We start from the raw sequence: 19,772 nt of genomic DNA, 5'->3' as shown, positions 1-19,772 counted from the left end.
TATCGCTCCACCGTATTGTAAGACCCAACACTGCTATCATTTTTAGATATAATTTAGATCATACAGCCAAATCACTTAGTCCATTAGTCTAATTAGTCTAACATGTAAGGTCATCTTGACCCTCACCAGTAGTGCAACATAGTTTGTTTTGTTGGTTGATGGTGCTTGTATCAAGCACCGAGGAACAAGGAAAAATGTAGTGTAGTCATATGGGCAGATCCACCTATTTAGGTTGAAGTTTTTAGAGTAAGAACTGTGTGCACTTTCATCCATCCAAATCTGTGTAAGATGTTCCTCAATCAATTGCCACCAAGGGAATGATTTCCAGCAACTATATTCCACAAATGAATATTGCCCTTGAGCAAATTCCAAGATTTCACTTTAAAATTAAAATATTTCCTACTAGCAGGCTAGCAGGATAGGATTAGGCATGTGCCCGCTTCTATATTCTTAGGGCTAACATGTGCATTAAATAAAGCTGATATGTAGGATTTTTTATTGCATTAGCATTACACATAATTAAATAAAATGAGAGAAAGAGGATGTAAGTATGTATCTTTGCGAAGATATAGCTCGGGCTTGAGATTCAAGATTAGAAAAACGTCCTCATGTTTTGGGTCTATTATCATAGATAAGACCGCAAAATATTTAATTTTTATAGTATAGAAGAATAATTAATTTTCTTGAGTAGCTTAAGAAATAATAACACGATACCATGCATTGTAGGAGTTGTTTTTCGCCATATCTATTTAATGCTATCCGGATGACATGCAACAATATCAATTTACTTTTTATGCTCTCAATGTATGCTTGTAATCAAAGGAAGGACACGAATCTCAAACACGCAAAAAAAACATTATATGAATATGGTTTTTCAGCAAAGAGGAGAAAAATAGGACCGTGAAAGTTGGAGCAGGTATTTATCCTCTCTAGTATCTACAGTCGTTCATGTAAGTACACCCTTATCTAATTGATTAGATTAGCTATCGAACTGTTGACAACCGTATTTCTTCTTTTATCTCTTTCGTGATGACTGACAAAAGATCCCGGAACTAACGTGAACGAGTTGGAAAAATAAAATAAAATATATGTGTGGTCTTATACTTTTTCAAAGTGTTATTCATATCCCTAAAGTCTGAAAATGTTTTTTTTAAGTCTTTGAATTTGTCTCGTGATGTCATGCAGATTCCTAAACTTTCAAAATACATTTTATGACACTGGTATCATCCGGTTCCTACACACTAAAAATGCATTTTTCAAATTCTGAACTCATCGTGTGCGACATCACTAGTCCAAACGGTGAGCAGGACAAGGACTTCTCCTAGTTCTCGCGCTTTATATCTCGTCCCTTCGTGCCGCCCTTCGTTTTCTCCTTCGGCTTCGGTGCAGGCCCCTCAACCGTGCATCGGACAACACCACAACAAGCTGCACCTGATGGTGAGTATAAAAAAAAATGCACCTGTTGGCCTGCACTCTATGATGCCGGTTTGATGCGAGTCTCGTGCTCCACTATCATCATCCTCCCCGCATGATCCGATCTTGGAGGAAGCAGTGCTGCTAGTGGCAGGTGACAAGTTTGGGAATTTAAAATACATTTTGAGAGTTCGTTGGTCTAGATGATATATCGGGACAAGTTCACCCAGGACTGTTTAAAAAGAAAAAAAATAGCAAAAAATATTCCGCAGCGCATTGTTCACAGGCTAGCCAGGTAGCTCGGCTGCTCAGGGGAGGGCAGGGGCAGCAAGAAATACGCTGCAGCGGATCCCCAGTTGCGCTGGAGCTCGGACGCATCCCGCAAAGGATCCCTCCCTCCTCGTCCGCGCTGGCCAACGCCACGCCCCAACGGAAAGTATAGCGCGGGCCGCGCAGGAGCGTGCATATTCCGCGGCCGGCCGACTCTGTGGCCCATTTCCCGTCGGCGGGCGTGACTACCCTTCGGTCCTCCTGTCGGTCTCATGCCGGCCGCCGCCACGAGCAAAGCGAGCTGAGTCACGACGCACGCGGCCGAAGCAAAAGGAAGCAGAACAGCAGACTAGTATGTGGACGCACAATGACGGCCGGCTGCCGAACGCACGGGCGCATGCTTGGCAAGGGATGACGGGACGGAACGGGTGGTGGGAGATGCATGCATCGACCGACCCGGCCGCTCGGCGGTGGTGCAGCTTCCGGTGCATGCGGTACATGAACCGACAAGGACACGGTTGCTCGACGCATCCTGCGTCTCAGATAGTAGCATCTGGTCGGGATCTCTGGTCAGCATCCCAGCATGCACCCATACTACATGGCTTGTGCCGAACTGCCGATACAAACATCGATCTATCAACACATTCTTTGCAGTGTTTTCATCATATCTAGGTGTATACAGTCTATCTGATCCCTTTCTTTTGCCTCATCAGGCTCCAATCCATCTCCCATCAATTATTAAATTACCAATCGTCTTCAAACTTTCTACTGGGCTCGATTTCATCATCCTAGGTCCTGTATTCTACGTCAGCATGCCGCACATGAGCCAATAGACTCTCAGGGCAGTCTTAACCCAACTACTAAGATGGTGTCCGTAGAATTTAATAAGCTGCCACTTAGGGATAAAAGATGATGTGCAAAGGAAGTAAGTGAAGAAAGAGAAGGAAACCAGATATTGCATGAGATCTAGTTTCTACACACCATCCAAAACATAATGAGAGATGAGTAGTATTAAATTCAAATACGGAATAGTGGTGTTTGCATTGGAAGAGTAGTATCTAGTACTAGTTTTTCGATGATGTGGAGTTTATAGAAACTATGGCTGGTGTCTTGGGTTAGGACTACTCTCATAGATATTATTTCTTCCTTACGTTTTAACAAATATGGTTCAATGGTTAAGGAGAATGTAAAGTAAACAAAAACCTAAACCTTTTATGCGTAGACACAGGATGGATATAAGCCTAGGGCCACTGGGGCCATGGCCCTAGGTGTGGACTATCCATACTGTAGCTTAAAGGTTCAAAGGTCCAAGTACAGCTAGCTTCAATTAGCCCAAGCCCATTAGTGGCCCTAGGCGTGAGCCTGGCCGAGCTCCGCCCCCGATGGACACATGATCATCACTAACTTTTTTTGCTATGCTAGTGATTTCTAGGTTAGCACATGTACAACACTTGAATTGATATCGGTCTTCGACTATAGCACACCAATAATCTTACACAGACTCACGAACGGCTTGTAGGCGTGCCAAATCAAACCAGATATGAAGTTGGACTCAAATGAAAAAGGTCAAGTACTCAATTGGTCTGTTCGGTAGTTTGTTGATGGACGAATGTGAGTCTTGGAAGAAGGCTGAGGGATAAAATTTGATATGGTGATTGAACGGGACTCAATTTCGCCAACCTTCACAATCCACCTGAATTTTCGTGTTTGAAGCAAGAAACTTGTAACCCATGTACGAATTGACGAATGTGCTTGTCGTTTCCAAAGTACTCTCTCTTTAACTATTTTGAAACGGGTGGAAATCTCCAGGTCAATATCTTGCAAACGCATGTTTGGTTTAAGAGGGCTAAAGTTTAGCCCTATCACATCGGATGTTTAGATACTAATTAGAAATATTAAATATAGTCTAATTACAAAATTAATTACACAGATGGAATCTAATTCGTGAGACGAATCTATTAAACCTAATTAGTCCATAATTTGACAATGTGGTGTTATGCTAATGATGGATTAATTAGGTTTAATATATTCATCTCGCGAATTAGCCTAGGGATTCTATAATTAATTTTATAATTAACTTATATTTAATCCTTTTAACTAGCATCCGAGCATCTAACATCTAACTGACAGAGCTAAACTTTAGTCTGGTATCAAATACCCCTAAGCGAGTGAGAGGCCTATTGGTTTCTCACGTACGCGAGCGCACACACTTTCTCGCGGGTGACGTCGCCGCTGAAAGAACCCGGCCGCCGCACACGTCATCTGCGCATCGCATCACACTTCACACCACGTCCGCTTCCTCACGCACCGCCCGCTGACCGTGACCGCCCTCCTCCCTTGCCCCGGTCAAACCTGATGAATCCTGCGTGCCACCCGACGCCTAGCGAGCTGTTCCCGCTGACGGACGGGGCCCACGGGATCCGGGCCCGCAGGTCATGGAGTGAACGCTTCTCTCCATCGGTGCGGACACGCCGCCGCTTCCCTTTCCCTCTCCCGCACCCGGTACGGAGAGGCGGGCGCGGCGTCGTCTGATCCGCATCGGACGGCTGCGGGTGGGTGGGACAGCCGGACCGAGGAGGAAGGTACGTGTGGTTTGTTTCTTTTTTAAACACTGGAGTAGTACAGGACAACTGTGATTGTTTTTTTTGCCTATGGCACCCTGATGTTTATTTGTGAGCAAATAATAGTCCTTACTTGGATGTTACTCTAGCGGGTTCCCCATTGGCTACAGGCTGCAGTACTGCACACGGTGTGATCCTTGACTTCTTTAATAATAACCTTTCATATATATAATTAAATCCTTCATTAACTTTCTATGCTGTGCTCGTACATGCTCCTTCAGAGGTTATGGTCATTGCATAGACAACATCACATCCGAGTAACTAGCTTGTGCCTTAGTTCCCTACTATCATTTAGTTCCTAATATGCATATATTTGTTTGCTCATTAAAAAATGATATATAATTTTGCAAGCAACATGTTATCTAAATAAAATTCATTAAAAGTAAACCGTGACATAGCCATATATGATATAACAATTAGACAGCATAATACGCAACAATTCCGTTGACCAGCTCTAGGCTTGCTTGTATCCGCTCATTTCCCGCTTATCGGTGGAAATAAGCCATAAGCTCACCCAAATACCTTGCTTATTTCCTACTTACCACCTAAGCCGTTTCTCCCACAATCCAGAATACAACTAGCGCTCTGCTTTTTCTCCACGCGGCCTCGGAGGCGCTTCTCGCGCAAGCGAGCCGATTTTCCCCGATACCCTTCACCCCCGCGCCATCTTGATCCCGTGCCCGCCGCCGGCTCCGTCTGTCTGCCGCCGCCCCGTCCGTTCGCCGCCCTCCATCGGGCTCTGTCCGCCGCCCGGCGCCCTCCACCGGCTCCCTTCCCACACCTGTCGCTGGCTCTGTCCGCCGCCCTTCACCGGGCTCCATCCGCCGCCCGACACCCTCCACCGGCTCCCTTCCCGCACCCGCCGCTGGCTCCGACCGCCGCCAGCCCCGTCCGCCGCTCGGTGCCCTCCATCGCCTCCCATCCCGCGCCCGCTGCCGGCCCCGTCCGCCGCCTGCAGCCGGCTCCGTCCTCCTGCCACCCATCGGCCATCTTCCTACCCCTCTGCAGCCGCCCACTCCGCCGCAACCCCGTAGGCCTCCTTTGTAGCCGTCCCACACCGCCACAGACGTCGATTCGCAAGGAAGACCTTGCGGCAAGCAGGAAGAAGATAAACTTGAAAAAATAAAGGAAAAGAAAAAAAATAAGTGGATGACATTAGAATTCACTTATTATCAGTCTAAAATGAACTATATTATCAGCCTAAAATAAGTGGATGACATTAGAATTATTATCTTCTACTCATATTCACAACAAAAATGAGCTATTATTAGCCTCAGGGGCATTCAGGTCATTTTATCAGTCAGGATAGATAATCAATAGGATTGCCAAATACCCAGCTTATTGAGACAGCAAATTCTTTAGACAGTAGAATAAGCCTGCTTGATAGATAAACGAGTTCCACAAAAGCGTATACAAAAATGTCCCGGTACACAAAATGCGAAGCTGTCCATACTCCCAAGCCGGCGTCAGGTAAATTAGTTAAAACCGTTAGAGTTATTGAAATACCCAACTCCACGAGGACTTCTTCGCAAAACGCCCGTCTCATTCCCCTCCCCCTGTTTTGTTTTTCCGGCGTTTTTTCCTTCTCTAATTTCTCGTGGAGGCGAGCAGATAGAGAGGAGAGAGAACAAGAGAGAGAGAGAGAGAGGAGGCGCTCGGCGGAGGCGTTCCTCGCGATTGGACACGGCGCGAGCACCCCGAGGGCGCGCGATCCCCGAGGCACGGGGCACGGCCTCGCTGTCGCCGGGGCGGCCGTTTCGAGCCCCGTTTCCCCCCGGCTCGGCTCGGATTTTTCGGGATCCGGCCAAGAAATCCCGCGGTTGGTGAGGGGGAGGATAGGGAGGGAGGAGGGGAAGGGGGAGGGGATGGGCGTCGGTGCGGAGCCCAAGGAGGAGGCGGCGGCCGCCGGGGCTGCGGCGGCGGAGGAGGGGGCGGGCGGCAAGGAGGAGAAGGCGGCCGCGGTGTCCTGCTCGATCTGCCTCGACGCGGTGCTCGCCGCCGGCGGGGAGAGAGCCACCGCCAGGCTGCAGTGCGGCCACGAGTTCCACCTAGGTGAGTGCCCATGTACTCTGGATCTGCCGGTGGGTTCTTGGTTGCGAATTTTGTGGCTCAGTTGGCATGAGGACCTGTAAATATGACCAGTATCGTTAGAATTTGGTTCGATTTGGCGTAATTAGGATCAATTCACAATTTTATAGCTCTGGGTTTGCTGAATTTGGGTTCAAAGTCCTAAAGGTCGGATCTTTTTTTGGTGACCATAAAGTAGTACCGTTTTGCTGTAAAAGTTAAGTTTCGTGGGTGAATCTGTCTTATTTTGTCTGGTTTGGTAGACATCTAGGTGCTGTTTGTGGGCTAGATTGGATGTCAGAAGGATGATTTGGAGTGTATACAGTGCTGAATTATGTCTTAAGGTTCTTAATGTTGTTTTTTGGGTCTTGCTTATATGGGGATTCAGGCAAAATCTCTTCTGATTTGTAGGATGTTTGAACTAATATATAGGTTTGCAAAGAATTTACGCTCCCTCATTTAGAACACTGACTGGAACTTTGACTAATATTTCTACAAATATATGATATCTAAGTGAAAAGGATTATATTTCATGAAAGCATATTTCGTGATGAATCAACTAACATTGATCTTGCCTTGTCAATCTATCTTGTTCTTTATATATTGGTGGTCAAAGTACAACATGTTTTCCCTCCTCGAGTACGCGGAAGAGCTGCGTATCATTTCATTAAAGTATAAAAAACTGTACAGGCCGAAGCCTATTGAAACGTTACAACTTTTGTGCCACAAACATCAGGAATGACCCAACCCAAAGAGCAAACTAAGGATACAAAACACCTAGCCTATTCCCAAGAACTGACCCCGGACCTCCTTAGCTCCAGCAGCGCACAGTAAGGTGCTTTCTTCTTTGAAAAGTTGAACAAGTTTGACTGACAGGAACCCTAAAATGATTTCTATTTATATTTGGAGGATGTATATAGTTATTTAGATCTGATAGTGGGTTTGCAATTTTACATGATTTTCTAAGAAAATATTGTTTCCTTTCAATTATCTATACTCTTTGCACATGATTACTGAATGATGTTTATGGCTATTTTCTAAACATGGTCTTCAAATAGGGTTGGAATTTTGAGAACCCATGATATTGAAACATGTTTTCATGTGTCACAATAATTCTTTGGCTTGTACTCTACATGGCTATGCATAACGTACACAAGTCTATTGGTACAAAATCAGGATTTGCGATGACTGGCTGGATAAAATAAGTTATTGGAGATTAAATTAATATTAGTTTTCCAAGGCTTTGACTGCTGCCTGGTCTTTTAATATGCAATTTTGCTGTTTTTAGAAGTAACCGCAACATCACTGTAGTTGGATAAAGATGCTGATTGCTGATTCAGAATAGTCCTAACAAGGAATGTGCTTATTACGAGGCGCAAAGTTGTGCCAGTTTACTTAATGCAGCACTGATTATTCTATTATGGCATGTTACTAACTTACTGTAGCGTGCACTACTACACTAATCAGTAATCAATATCGAAGCACCGCTCTGAATTTCTTTGCTTGGTAATCTTTGGTATGCTAAGTATCATTTTTTTTTCCAGACTGTATTGGATCAGCATTTAATGCCAAAGGGGTTATGCAATGCCCCAATTGCCGCAAAATTGAGAAAGGGAATTGGCTTTATGCAAACGGTTCCCGATCTGCACATGATGTTAACATGGAGGAGTGGGCTCATGATGAAGACCTTTATGATGTTAGCTACTCAGAAATGGTACATGACCATGTCATCCTTACCCTTAAATTATTCGTGCTTGTTAGAGTCTTGGTTCTTCCTTGTTGTGTTGGCAATATGGCTTTTCCCACTCAATTTTCCTGTGGTTCAGTGTTACCTTTATCCCCTTGAGTATGCCTGATGCTTGATATGATTCCTTGTGCTTCTATGCAGTAGTATGCACATGCAAATGTTGGCAATGACCATGCTCAGTTGTTGAACTTTTCTTTTGGGTTTCATGAATAATCCTGAGACCCTTTTAATATAATTCGAATTAATGCCTGTGGTTACCTCTTACCCTTTTTAAAAACATTTATGGAGCTGATATATTAATCATAGTTCATATTACTCTAATAAACCATTTAGTTTAGTTTATTCCTGTTGCTTCCTCATTTGCTGCCATTGTTTAACTTATAGAGACAGTTCTTCTGCATGGCTATCCTGACATTTTTATTTTTGTGTTTTGTGCAGCCATTTCGCTTCCATTGGTGTCCATTTGGTCGCTTAGCACAACTTCCATCTTTATTTGAGTATGTTCTGCGTCAGATTATTATTTTTTACTGTTGTTTAACATTCTGTTCAACCATTCAGAATATACAGTTTCAGTACTCTCTCTGTTCCAAATTATTGATCACTCTAGCTTTGTCCTAAGTTGAACTCGTGTAACTTTGACCAAGTTCATATAAGAATATATTAACACTATAATACCAAATAAATGCAGTATCAAGATATATTTCATGGTGGATTCAATTGAACCAATTTGATGTTGTAGATGTTAGTGCTTTTTGTTTTCCTGTAAATTTGGTCAAAGTTAGCTGACTTTGACTTAGGACAAAGCTAGAGTGATCAATAATTTGGAATGGAGGGAATAACAAATAATGGCCAGTAGCTTTAACATACATGTTGCATTGCCTACTTACCTTGCCGTTATATATTCCTATGCATGACTAGTACCTCTTGCCCAACCCAAATCACCCATTTGGAATTTGTGGATGGTGAAAATAGGTCCTGTACCTATGCAGGGTAGATTTAAGAAAACAAGTGAGCAATCCTAAGATCCTGTAGTATTGATAATTTATTTAAGGGATGCAACTATGTAAAAAAATATTGATGGAGGGTGACTCAATTATTTGCTTTTTAGCTGAAAACTTAAATCATTTGCCTGGTGATGCAATCCTGAACAATCTCTAATAATGCATGAATTTATTTATGATGTCTATAGTGGCTTTCTTGTTATGATAGAGTATACATGGGTCTTTTTTTTTTTTTCTAAGAAGCATAGTTGACAATCCATATTGCCATAATGCTTCATATGCATTTTTGAATGAAGTACTAGACAAATTAGCAGGCATGGAATGTGTACATTAATAATGCGCTTATTCCAGTTATCTCCTAAGATCATATACAATTTTTCAGCTAGTCTTTATCTATCTATTGCTGAGAACCATACTCTTTTCCTGCTACCTGTACTGGAAAAAAATGGCGCTATTCACTTACTCTCTTCCCTTTTTTCTGTCAGGGAAGGAGAATCATCACCTCCAGTTACTTGTAAGTTCTATTGAATTGAATAACTTGTAAAATTGAAAATTATATTGAATAGGTTTGGATATTGGTCATATGCAGTTCATGACTTCATGGGACAGCATGTCTTCACGGAGCAAGTAGCTGTTTCTGCTGCACCAGGGACAACTCATCCTTGCCCATATGTGGCATACTTGCATCCTCTTCCACCGTTGACGTCATCGTCAAGCTCCCATGTCCCTGAGAGAACAATGGATCGTCCTGCATACCATGATCATTGGAACCCCCTGGCTGGGCCATCAGATGTTAGGCCCATGCAATCAGTGCAACCTGCTGATTTCCATCATAACCATTGGGCTCACATGCCCCATTCCTATGCCCAGCCCAACAGCAATAATGAACAGCCAGGGATCCCTTTTGGGACAAGGGCTGCACGGGTTGATGGTGATAGCCAGCGTCGAGCATCTGTTGTTTCTCCATCATACTTCAGTAACGGGTAATTTCGAGTCTATCTCATCTCTTATGAATTTTCCATGAAAAATATGAAATTCCATATTCTGGCATTGTACTTGATGAGAACATGCATCATTTCAGTAAAATGATCTAAAATAACAGTGGAAATGCATCTTTTGTCATAAGTTTTCTGTCCGTATTTCTTGCTGTTACATTAGTGCCTTTGCCTTGTCTGGTTTATTCAAACTTCCTCTCGGTGTTTGAACCTTCAACTAACATAAGAGCTTCCGAGAATAAATTTAAAAAAAGCTATATAGATTGTTACAGCACAAACTATGGCCATATAGTGTAGCATCTGATTCATCTATATCAATGATTTGGTTATAATTTTTTTTTGGTGCGTATGCAGGTCTGGTTCTAGATCTAGAGCTCCCAATGTTCCTCCACTTATGCCTCAGTTCATGAGGGCTCATGGCAGCATCAATGAACAGTACCAGCAGAATTCATCATCTAGTCTATTTGCTGGGGCTCATAGGTCAGGAGGCATGCGACCTGCCCCAGCACCTCTACCAGAGAATCCCACTTTTTCCTTGTTCCCGCCAGGTTCGTCTGGCCATAATTCAATGGAGACTGATGATGTGGGAGGAAGCCGGTTCTATGCCTGGGAGCGCGACCGTTTTGCGCCATACCCATTGATGCCCGTGGACTGTGAGACGAGCTGGTGGACCTCACAGCAGTCGCACAGCACATCCGAGCCCGCATCGGCACCAAGGAGACTATTTGGGCAATGGCTCGGTGTTGGCAGGTCATCTCCAGAAAACAGATCGCCCGAGGGCTCTTCATATCGGCAATTGCACTCACCTCGGATGTAGACCCTGCTGCTGAGAATCCAAGTTAATTTGGAAACCTGAGTTGCTTGTAAGAAACGATGGGAAACCCATTGTATTAAATTAAGCCGGGCTGCGCCGTGAACTGTGACAATTTGAGGGGCGAGAAACAGGAAATGACCCGGCTGAGAGGATATTTTCATTCGGTTTATGTGAATTCCATCTCGTACATATTTGAAATCAAGTTGGGATGTTCGGAGTTTCAGCATGCGACATAATTCTTATAGTCCAATTCCGTTGATTGATGGATGCCAATGCTATCACATTTGCAATGCATAGTATTAGTTCAGCTGAAGGTGGTTCATTTCCATATCATCAGTCACACGTCAAACAACCTTTCATGCAGTTAGCAGTAAAATGAAAATTTAGTTGAATGCTATTACAATTGACTTGCAATTGGTGTCGTTTGTCGTGTTAGTAAAGTATAAAATGTGGATGCTGTATTAATTAGTACACAACCTGACCAAAGCAATCTGATTGCTTATGGTCACCCAGAAGCCTGTTCCTGTGATGTGAAAATATTAGCTGCAAAGTAGCCGTTGAAACATATTTTTCACTCATGTTTTTATCCGTAAAAGGTGCAATAAAAAGTAAAAAAAACTTGTATTAAGAGGCCAATGAGCTTCACAACAAAATTGTCGAATTTGAATCTTTTCTGTGAACTGTGAGCTAAATAGTCTTTATTAGAAAAGACGTTCTGGAAATGTGCGGTTTACGGACGTCGCACTCGTGAAAGTGAGGCAAATTTTGCAATTTTCGACTGCATCATGCGGGGTGGTATGTACTAATGTATGCCTATGTCCTGACCTTGAGTTTGGAATTAACCGCAAAATATTGTATAGCGCGACCATAATTTTTCAAAATCCAAGAAAAAACGACTAAATCCCGCCGTCCCCGCCCTTTTCCTCCGTTCTCTTCGTCCACTCTCCTCATCGCTCTCTTTCTCCTCGCGATCTCGCGGAAACCCTAGTGAAACCCCCCCACGCCGTGGGGGGCGCAAGCCGCCGCGATGCTGCACGAGCTCCTCCTCGCGCTGCTCGGCTTCACCGGCGACTTCGTCATCGACGCCTCCCCCGCGCGCCGCCGCGCCGCGCCCCAGGATGCCGCGGCCGGCAGCGGCGGTGGCGGGGACGGAGACGGCGAGGTGGGCCCCGCCTTCCGCCTCGCGCCGGACCTCACCTTCCTCCAGCCCTCCGAGAGGTAAGGCTGCACCTGCACCCCCGCTCGCGGACGCAAATCTTTTTGCCTTTCTGGCTGGTGCCCGTGATCTGCGTAGGAATGGGATCTGTGTGCGGTCGTGGTGGGTAACTGAGTTAGGTGTGGCTGCGCTGCCACCGAATTCCGGAGAAATTGGAGAATTTTGCGTTTGGCGGTGTTTCTCGTGCTTCCGTTTGCCTAAGCACATTTGCCTCATTTGATGTTTAATTGGTTTTGAAATTATCACCGTTGCCATCCTAGTTAGATTTAAAACCATACTAGTAAGTATGCCTTTTGAAATTTGCAATGCAATCAATACGCCAGCTTTAAAATCGATCATTCTGAAGTTTTACAAGCTGCACTTTGCCATTTTCACATCAGTAGGGAACATATTTCATGCAATGATAACATTGGTAATTATATCCAGTCTATGCCACTGAATGCAATGAAAAATTTGATACGTGTATCCCCCAGAGTTCACCTTCACAGACTCTGTAGTTCACTCTTCCCAGATGTATTACTGACTATACTAGTGCTTTACTGCTTTTAGCATTGTAACAACTATAACATGACGTGATTATTGGGGTCCAACATCTTCAGACGTTGGTATGCTAAATGGCCTGTATTGTTTGCAGGAGTGCTATTGAAAGGCTCATTTCTCTGGGATTTTACTACAGAGAACTGAACCGCTTTGCAACTGAGTCTCGTGATCTGAGCTGGATTCAGTCCTCCGTAGGTGTTTCATCACCTCATGCTGATAAAACTCAGAAGGGAAAAGTGAGAAAAGGGAGTGTGTATAGGAGGGCTATTGCCAATGGTATTACAGAGATTCTGTCAGTCTACAGATCAGCTGTGCTGCAGGTTGAGCAAAATCTGCTGTCAGATCCATTGCCTATCCTTGCAACGGTAACTCATGGGCTAAATAAGGTATGCCCGTTAACATCTTCTATTAACATTTTCTGTTTTCAAATACCATATTCTATTTGGCAAAATCTATGTTGTATTCTGATAGTAAATGTTGTCTTATGATCTTTAATGCCTTGATTTATTTGCTTATTACTTATTGGCGTTTACCATATTCATTCCTGCACTAAATTGTAGTTTGAGGTTCTTCTGCCTCCACTGTACGAGCTTGTTATGGAAATAGAGCAGAAAGATATCAGGGGTGGACAACTTCTTAACCTTTTGCATAAACGATGCCATTGTGGGGTTCCAGAACTGCAAAGCTGCATTCAGAGGTGTTACTTCAACTACTTTGGTACATGTGACAATTAAAGAAAATAGAACTTCCATTATTCTAATTCCTTTTGTGTTGTTCATGGAAATTATTGTGTTCCCATATTAGTCACAGTTGCTTTGCAGCATTTTCTCTTGCATATGTCCCCTAACTGTGGAGTTTGTTCGTTCATTTTCTTTCTATTTGTTGAAAAAAGAATAGGCTACTTTGGCATGGACACCAAGTCATGTTCAACCAGCTAACATCTTGGATGGTTTATGGGATTCTTCAAGATCAGTACAGTGAATTTTTCATTAGAAGGTCAGCATGCCTTAAAGAGCTTTGTAAAGTTGTCTTGTTTAGACTATCCTGTTCCTGCTTCTGATCTCTCATTTTCACATTTCCAATTGTTTGCTGTAACCTGGTAACTGGAATGGGAATGCTCCACATGGATACACCAATTTTCACATGGCTTTTGAGCTTCTATTGCAATATTATAGATTTGCTTGCAGATCACATATTCTTCTTTTATCTTTCCCATATACCACAGTATTTTTTCTGTCGTATTTTAAATCCAGATCATATGCAGCCTAATGTGGTCGATCTGAGGGATATGATAAATTGGGTTGCTAGATATCATTGATTTAAAAAAATACTAAGTATTCCTCTCACGTGACATCAAGTACTCATAACTGTTGACCTATGGTATCATTCCTGACATATAAAGCTTTAGCTTCTCATCTTCATTTTCAGACAAGATGATAGGGATGGGGAGAATGACTCATCTCAGCGAGATGTTTCTGATAAGTTCATGCAGAAATTAGCTAAAGACACATCCCTGGCTAGTTGGCATACAGGATTTCATGTATCATTGGTATGCTTGTAGTCTTAACATGAAGTGCATGAATACTGTCTACTAATTGTTCGAATGCATAGTTATGTCCTTTGTTTTTGCCCCCTGCACTTCACAGGACATGTTGCCTGAGTATATCCACATGCGAGTTGCAGAGTCCATTCTCTTCGCTGGCAAAGCAATAAGGGTTCTTCGAAACCCAAGTCCTGGTGCTACATTGCAGGAACCTGTCAGCCAAAGCCAGAACTCTAAAGGATCTCATAGAATGCAAAGGTTTATCGGAGGTTCTGGTGCTCCAAAAGACCTGCCAAACTTCTCTAGCATCAGCGCAGAAGAACTGTTGCCACAAGCTGAAGCTGATAAAATTGATGCTATGCTCAAGGAGTTAAAGGTCAGTTGCCAACTAGGCAACTACTGCCGGCACTGTTTATGTTACCACCATCTTGTGTTGCATGCGCTTTTCATTGTTTTGCATTTACACATTTTTTTATCCTCATCTTTCTAATAAGGCTATACTGATGTGTGCATATGACTCCTTCTATTTGTGCAGCATTCTTCTGAGTTCCACAAACGGCTGTTTGAGTCTGCTGTCGGGTCAATACGTACAATTGCAGCTAATCATCTCTGGCAGGTACCGATGTTTTTTTTTTAAAAAATTTCTATCAATTTTGATTGCAGAGGGACCTCACCTACTATTCTTTTTTTAAAAGCTAGTGGTGGTACGTGCTGATCTCAATGGTCATTTGAAGGCATTGAAAGATTATTTTCTTTTAGCAAAAGGTGATTTTTTCCAGGTGAGCATGCAATTCTTTACCTGTGAAGTATCTTTGCTATTCCTTTCTTTTACTTGCATATATATCTCAATTTGTCCATTAATATAATACATTTGTGCCAAATTGTTCTTTTGGATTGTTTTCTGACATACGTCCATGCTTGTGAACTAGTGTTTTCTTGAGGAAAGCCGCCAATTAATGCGTTTACCACCTCGTCAATCTACAGCTGAAGCAGATCTCATGATCCCATTTCAGTTGGTAAGTGATATACTCCCCTTGTATTTAGATGATATCAATCTTATGTTCTTTTACTGTGATGTTATTTTCATCAACTTATCAGATAGCTGCTGTAGTTCTCTTATGTGCTGTGATACCTCATTTCAGCAAATAGATTTGATTTTTTGTGGCAGAGGTAAATTTTCTGTTCTTAATTCCCACAGGCTGCACTGAAGACTATTGGTGAGGAAGACAAGTATTTCACCAGAGTCTCATTAAGGTTAACATTTCTAATATTCTCACAGTAATTAATTTCAGGACCTTCCTAGTGGATGCCAGCTCTGAGATTCCCAGCTGTTTTTTTTCTATTTTGTAGGATGTTATCGTATGGTATGAAAAGTAGTACATCACAGAAAGATCTCCAAAAGCCTAATGCTTCTGAGCTTCCTACACAAGGAAAAGCTGCATCAGAATTGGCACTTGATGGGTGGGATAGTATTGCTCTGGAATATTCTGTTGACTGGCCACTGCAGCTCTTCTTCACTCCTGATGTTCTGTCGAAGTATGTATCATAGTACATAAGGAATTCTAAGCTAAACTCCTTTTGAGTTCTGCAATTATTTTTTGCTGAGTGTGCACTTATATCTTAAATTACAAAAGAGACAACTTGCTGGACTTGCAGTCCGGACAGTTCTTGCAGTATTTGCTTTCCTTCTTTTTAAGATACACCAAATCCTATCCAGGTATCGCAAGGTCTTCCAATATCTCATCCGATTGAAGAGGACACAAATGGAACTGGAGAAATCTTGGGCAGCAGTAATGCATAAAGATCATGCTGATTTTTCTGATTATTGCAAGGATCGAAAAAATGGATCTGCAACACAACTGCGTCGGCAACGCTCTAAGCCTTTGTGGCGAGTAAGGGAGCATATGGCTTTCTTGATCAGAAACCTACAGTTTTACATCCAGGTAAAAAATAAGCTATACTACATTTTATCAATTTTTTCTTTTCCATGTATTTGATTTCGTGATTTTAGGGTGTAAATGGATCACATTGAAATTAGATCCTTTTCTAGATGATATGAATGCTGGGGTTTTCTTTTGTCCTCTGCTTCTTTCACATTTTCTATTTCAATTAAAATAACCTTGTCCTTTCTTATTGAACTTCTTACTTTTCAGGTTGATGTAATCGAGTCCCAGTGGAATGTTCTACAATCTCACGTGCAGGATTCACATGATTTTACAGAGCTAGTGAGCTTTCATCAAGAGTAAGGAACCCTTTTTTTTTGTCAATTTATTTCTTTAACACGTACCTTTTTTGATTTATCATGTACAGTCATAAAATCTGTCTGTTGCTGGTAGGATATCTATCGCTTATTTTGTATTCTTTTTTTCCCCCAAAATGCTTAGGATAAAAAATGAGTTGGTTCGACATGAGCTTTTTTTTTTGTGGGAAGATACTGGTGTTCACTGTGTTCGAGAAAAAAAAATACTTGTGTTCACTAATCTATGCATCACACATTCATCTTCTCATTTCAATAGGATATTCCATGAGTTGCAATGTACTCTTGTTTAATAAATCCTGGTATTTAATTTCAACTGTTGGAGAATTCCATTTCACTGGGGTTACATGGAGATATCCCACTGTTTTTTGGTTACATGGCTAAATTAATGTTTGTTGCGGCGTTTTGGTTGACCATTACCTCTTGCACTGCAGGTACTTGTCAGCACTGGTTTCGCAATCCTTCCTGGATATCGGATCAGTCTCTAGAATACTCGACAGCATAATGAAGCTGTGCTTGCAGTTCTGCTGGAGTATTGAGCAATATGAGACTCGCCCAAACATATCTGAGATCGATCACATAACTGAGGTATGCCATCCTTTTTCCTGAACAAATGTGGAAGTGAAAGGACAGCTCTTAGCATAGCATGATCAGAAGTGTCTACACGTCACTTATTTTTTAGTAAGCATACTTCATTCTTGCTGCTATTTGATGATAACCAGGAATTCAACAAGAAATCAAATTCGCTGTACACTATCTTGAGGAGTAGCCGCCTCGCGGGTAGCCAAAGAGCACCTTTCCTGAGGCAATTCCTGATGAGACTAAATTTCAACTCTTTCTTCGAGGTACGCTCCGCGAACTATGGCACTTTGGACAATGACGGTACAAATGCTACCTTTTACTAACTGAATTTGATGACTTCTCTTTTCGATGATAGACCACTGCAAGGGGAGTGATGAACTCTGGCAGGCTGCGTCCCAGCACCGCAGGTGCCCAGCTGTAACGCTGACTTGTTGACTTCATCCCTTGAGGTTTACATGAGGACGCTGGTACGGTGCTACCACTTGCTGACATGGCGCCTGTGTGAAACATGAGAGGAGTTTGTAGTTTGTGTAAAAATCAGGATAGCACGTGGGTTCTGTTCTGGAAAGCGGATTATAGGTGATTAATGCTTGTGCTGTTGTGTTGTGTGCGTCTTGCCTTGTCTATATTTTCTGCGTTGTCATTTGTTGATACTTTGGGCCTCAATTGTCTGGCTGCAACCCGCAGGCTTGTTCAGAGTCTTGGTATTTCTCATCTAGAGTGCTGACGGGTGGAAATTCTTGTCCAACCTCTGGTGCCACGTCTACGATCTGTAACACCTCATCTAGCGGTTGGAGCTGCTGCTGCCGATGCTACCCATTGCACGGCGGAAAGACTAGAAATGGCATCAGCTGATCTTGGAAGGCTTAACCGGCGTGGGTCTCAGCGTACTCAGGAACACTACAGAGCAGGGCATAGGTTCATTGGTCCGAGCTGGAGGCATCGGCCATGGCAATGCGAGCAGCTGCTCCATCGCCAGCTGCACCGTCAGCTGCACCGTCAATGACATTGTAGTGTTATCCAGCAGCCTCGCCTTCGTCCTTTCTCCCCATCTTGTTTGCTGATGCTTCGCATGCCTAAAGTCCCCTCACATTCACAAATTGACTGGATGCGGAGCTTTGAACCTAAAGCAGGGGAAAATGTGTGCGACATGCCTCAATTTTCGTAGGAAGATGCAGTTTCTGAAAACACTCTCAAATCTTTATAGTCAGATCAGTAAATCAATGCAACTCACCGTTCTTCTACCAATCGTGGGCCTCCTGTAGTCCTGTTGTACTACTACTACATTAATCCATTAACCAAGACATTATTGGACAAAAAGCCAAAAACACGAACAGTAATGCGATAAGAAGCACCGACAGTTGCAAGAAATAGATGTGAGGGTTACTAAATCACTCCTTGTTTTTTTTTTGATGAAACAGGAGGGGAGCTCCTCTACTGGGTATGTATATTGAAATAAAGAAAAGTGGTACATAAACAAGCAAAGAGGGAGAGCCTCAAGAAACAAAAAAGATGAGAAAAATTACAACAGGGAGTCTAGCCATTGCTGCATTGGTTGCTTGAGCCTTTCATTTGCTATTAGAATAACTAGAGCAAATTCTTTCTTAAACCGACACCAACAGAGATTAACCTCTGGTTGAACCCTTTTGGAAATAAGATCATTTCATGTCATCCAAATACTCCATAAAAAAGGAGTGTGAATCTGTTGCCTGAAGCTGTTCAGAACTGCAAAAGTTTCCTCTCCAGGGGGTCTATTATGAGAATATGAGATGTACCTGTAACCAACAGACTTGAGCAAACTCGCAGTGCATGAAGAGATGTGCTAGAGTTTCCTCTCTTAAATGAGGGCATAAAACATAGTTGTAAGATTATAACTCCATAATTCTTCTTCCGAGCAAATTCCTTGTGCTCGCTGTCCTTATGAAGAGAGAACGGATCAGGTGCTCCCGTGCTCCCGTGCACCCTAAGGGCCGGGTGCACCTGATCCGTTCTCCTTAAGCAGAAGCTTTGCCCTTATTCTGACCAGAGGATTTCCATAACCAGGTAAAAGTAGAATGAACATCTCCATGTCCTACCAAGTGCTTGTAAGCTTTTCTAGAAGAGAAAGCATTAGAACGCCAAATATAAGTCCACCGATCATGTTCCATAGAAGCAGGCTTCTTCTGACAGAGGTAAATGGAACAACTGATTCGAAATCACTTGTTGTTTTTGCATGCCATCTAAATTTACATCCCGTGATAGAGAGGCATCTTTTTAACACCCAATGGTGTACCTGTGAACAAATTCTACTTCTTTGTGTATCTTTTTAAGAAGGCAACGTTTAGTTTTATTCATCAAAGGTGTCCTCCATGAGATTTTGTTTCATCTCCGGTTGAAGAATATATACTGACAGCTGTAACGGTGGCTCTTCATCCCTTGAGGTTTACATGGGACGCTGATACATGGCGCCTGTGTGAAACATGATAGGAGTCTGTAGTTTTTGGTTGGTGTAAATCATGATAGCGTGCCGGTTGTGTTCTGGAAAGTGGATCATAGTTGATTTGTGCTTGTGATGTTGTGTTGTGCACGTCTTGCCTTGTCTATATTTTTTGTGTTGTCATTTGTTAGTGCCGGGTTATTGGAGCCTCAATTGTCTGGCTGCAACCCGGAGGCTCGTTCAGAGTCTTGAGATTTTTCATCTAGATTGCCTGCTGTCTCCTCTTGCTG

General features: G+C 42.9%; 2 protein-coding genes across 2 annotated transcripts; both read left to right on the top strand.

Moving 5' to 3' along the window:
• Positions 1 to 6,154: 6,154 nt before the first annotated feature.
• On the top strand, positions 6,155 to 11,154 carry LOC117865416 (E3 ubiquitin-protein ligase IPI1). Its single transcript, XM_034749612.2, has 6 exons — positions 6,155 to 6,356; positions 7,916 to 8,085; positions 8,557 to 8,615; positions 9,605 to 9,633; positions 9,709 to 10,102; positions 10,469 to 11,154. The coding sequence occupies exons 1-6, from the start codon at positions 6,170 to 6,172 to the stop codon at positions 10,929 to 10,931; spliced, it is 1,302 nt and encodes a 433-aa protein (XP_034605503.1). The 5' UTR covers positions 6,155 to 6,169; the 3' UTR covers positions 10,932 to 11,154.
• A 700-nt stretch (positions 11,155 to 11,854) lies between these two features.
• LOC117865414 (gamma-tubulin complex component 4) lies at positions 11,855 to 17,780 on the top strand. Its single transcript, XM_034749611.2, has 16 exons — positions 11,855 to 12,146; positions 12,779 to 13,070; positions 13,245 to 13,381; positions 13,582 to 13,680; positions 14,113 to 14,233; positions 14,331 to 14,603; positions 14,763 to 14,843; positions 14,923 to 15,006; positions 15,157 to 15,243; positions 15,426 to 15,481; positions 15,578 to 15,763; positions 15,945 to 16,170; positions 16,381 to 16,469; positions 16,919 to 17,072; positions 17,207 to 17,329; positions 17,422 to 17,780. The coding sequence occupies exons 1-16, from the start codon at positions 11,956 to 11,958 to the stop codon at positions 17,485 to 17,487; spliced, it is 2,265 nt and encodes a 754-aa protein (XP_034605502.1). The 5' UTR covers positions 11,855 to 11,955; the 3' UTR covers positions 17,488 to 17,780.
• The last annotated feature ends 1,992 nt before the right edge of the window (positions 17,781 to 19,772 follow it).

This window comes from Setaria viridis, chromosome 7, assembly GCF_005286985.2.
Source record: "Setaria viridis chromosome 7, Setaria_viridis_v4.0, whole genome shotgun sequence".
Taxonomy (NCBI): domain Eukaryota; kingdom Viridiplantae; phylum Streptophyta; class Magnoliopsida; order Poales; family Poaceae; genus Setaria; species Setaria viridis.
Note: the sequence above shows the minus strand (reverse complement) of the source record. Positions and strands in the feature narration are given on the sequence as shown.

Coding starts and splice junctions, on each gene's coding strand:
- LOC117865416 (XM_034749612.2), top strand. CDS start 6,170: ATGGGCGTCGGTGCGGAGCCCAAGGAGGAGGCGGCGGCCGCCGGGGCT. Junction 6,357..7,915: donor CGGCCACGAGTTCCACCTAG/GTGAGTGCCCAT, acceptor TTTTTTTTCCAG/ACTGTATTGGATCAGCATTT. Junction 10,103..10,468: donor CCATCATACTTCAGTAACGG/GTAATTTCGAGT, acceptor GTGCGTATGCAG/GTCTGGTTCTAGATCTAGAG.
- LOC117865414 (XM_034749611.2), top strand. CDS start 11,956: ATGCTGCACGAGCTCCTCCTCGCGCTGCTCGGCTTCACCGGCGACTTC. Junction 14,604..14,762: donor CTATGCTCAAGGAGTTAAAG/GTCAGTTGCCAA, acceptor CTATTTGTGCAG/CATTCTTCTGAGTTCCACAA. Junction 17,073..17,206: donor AGATCGATCACATAACTGAG/GTATGCCATCCT, acceptor GATGATAACCAG/GAATTCAACAAGAAATCAAA.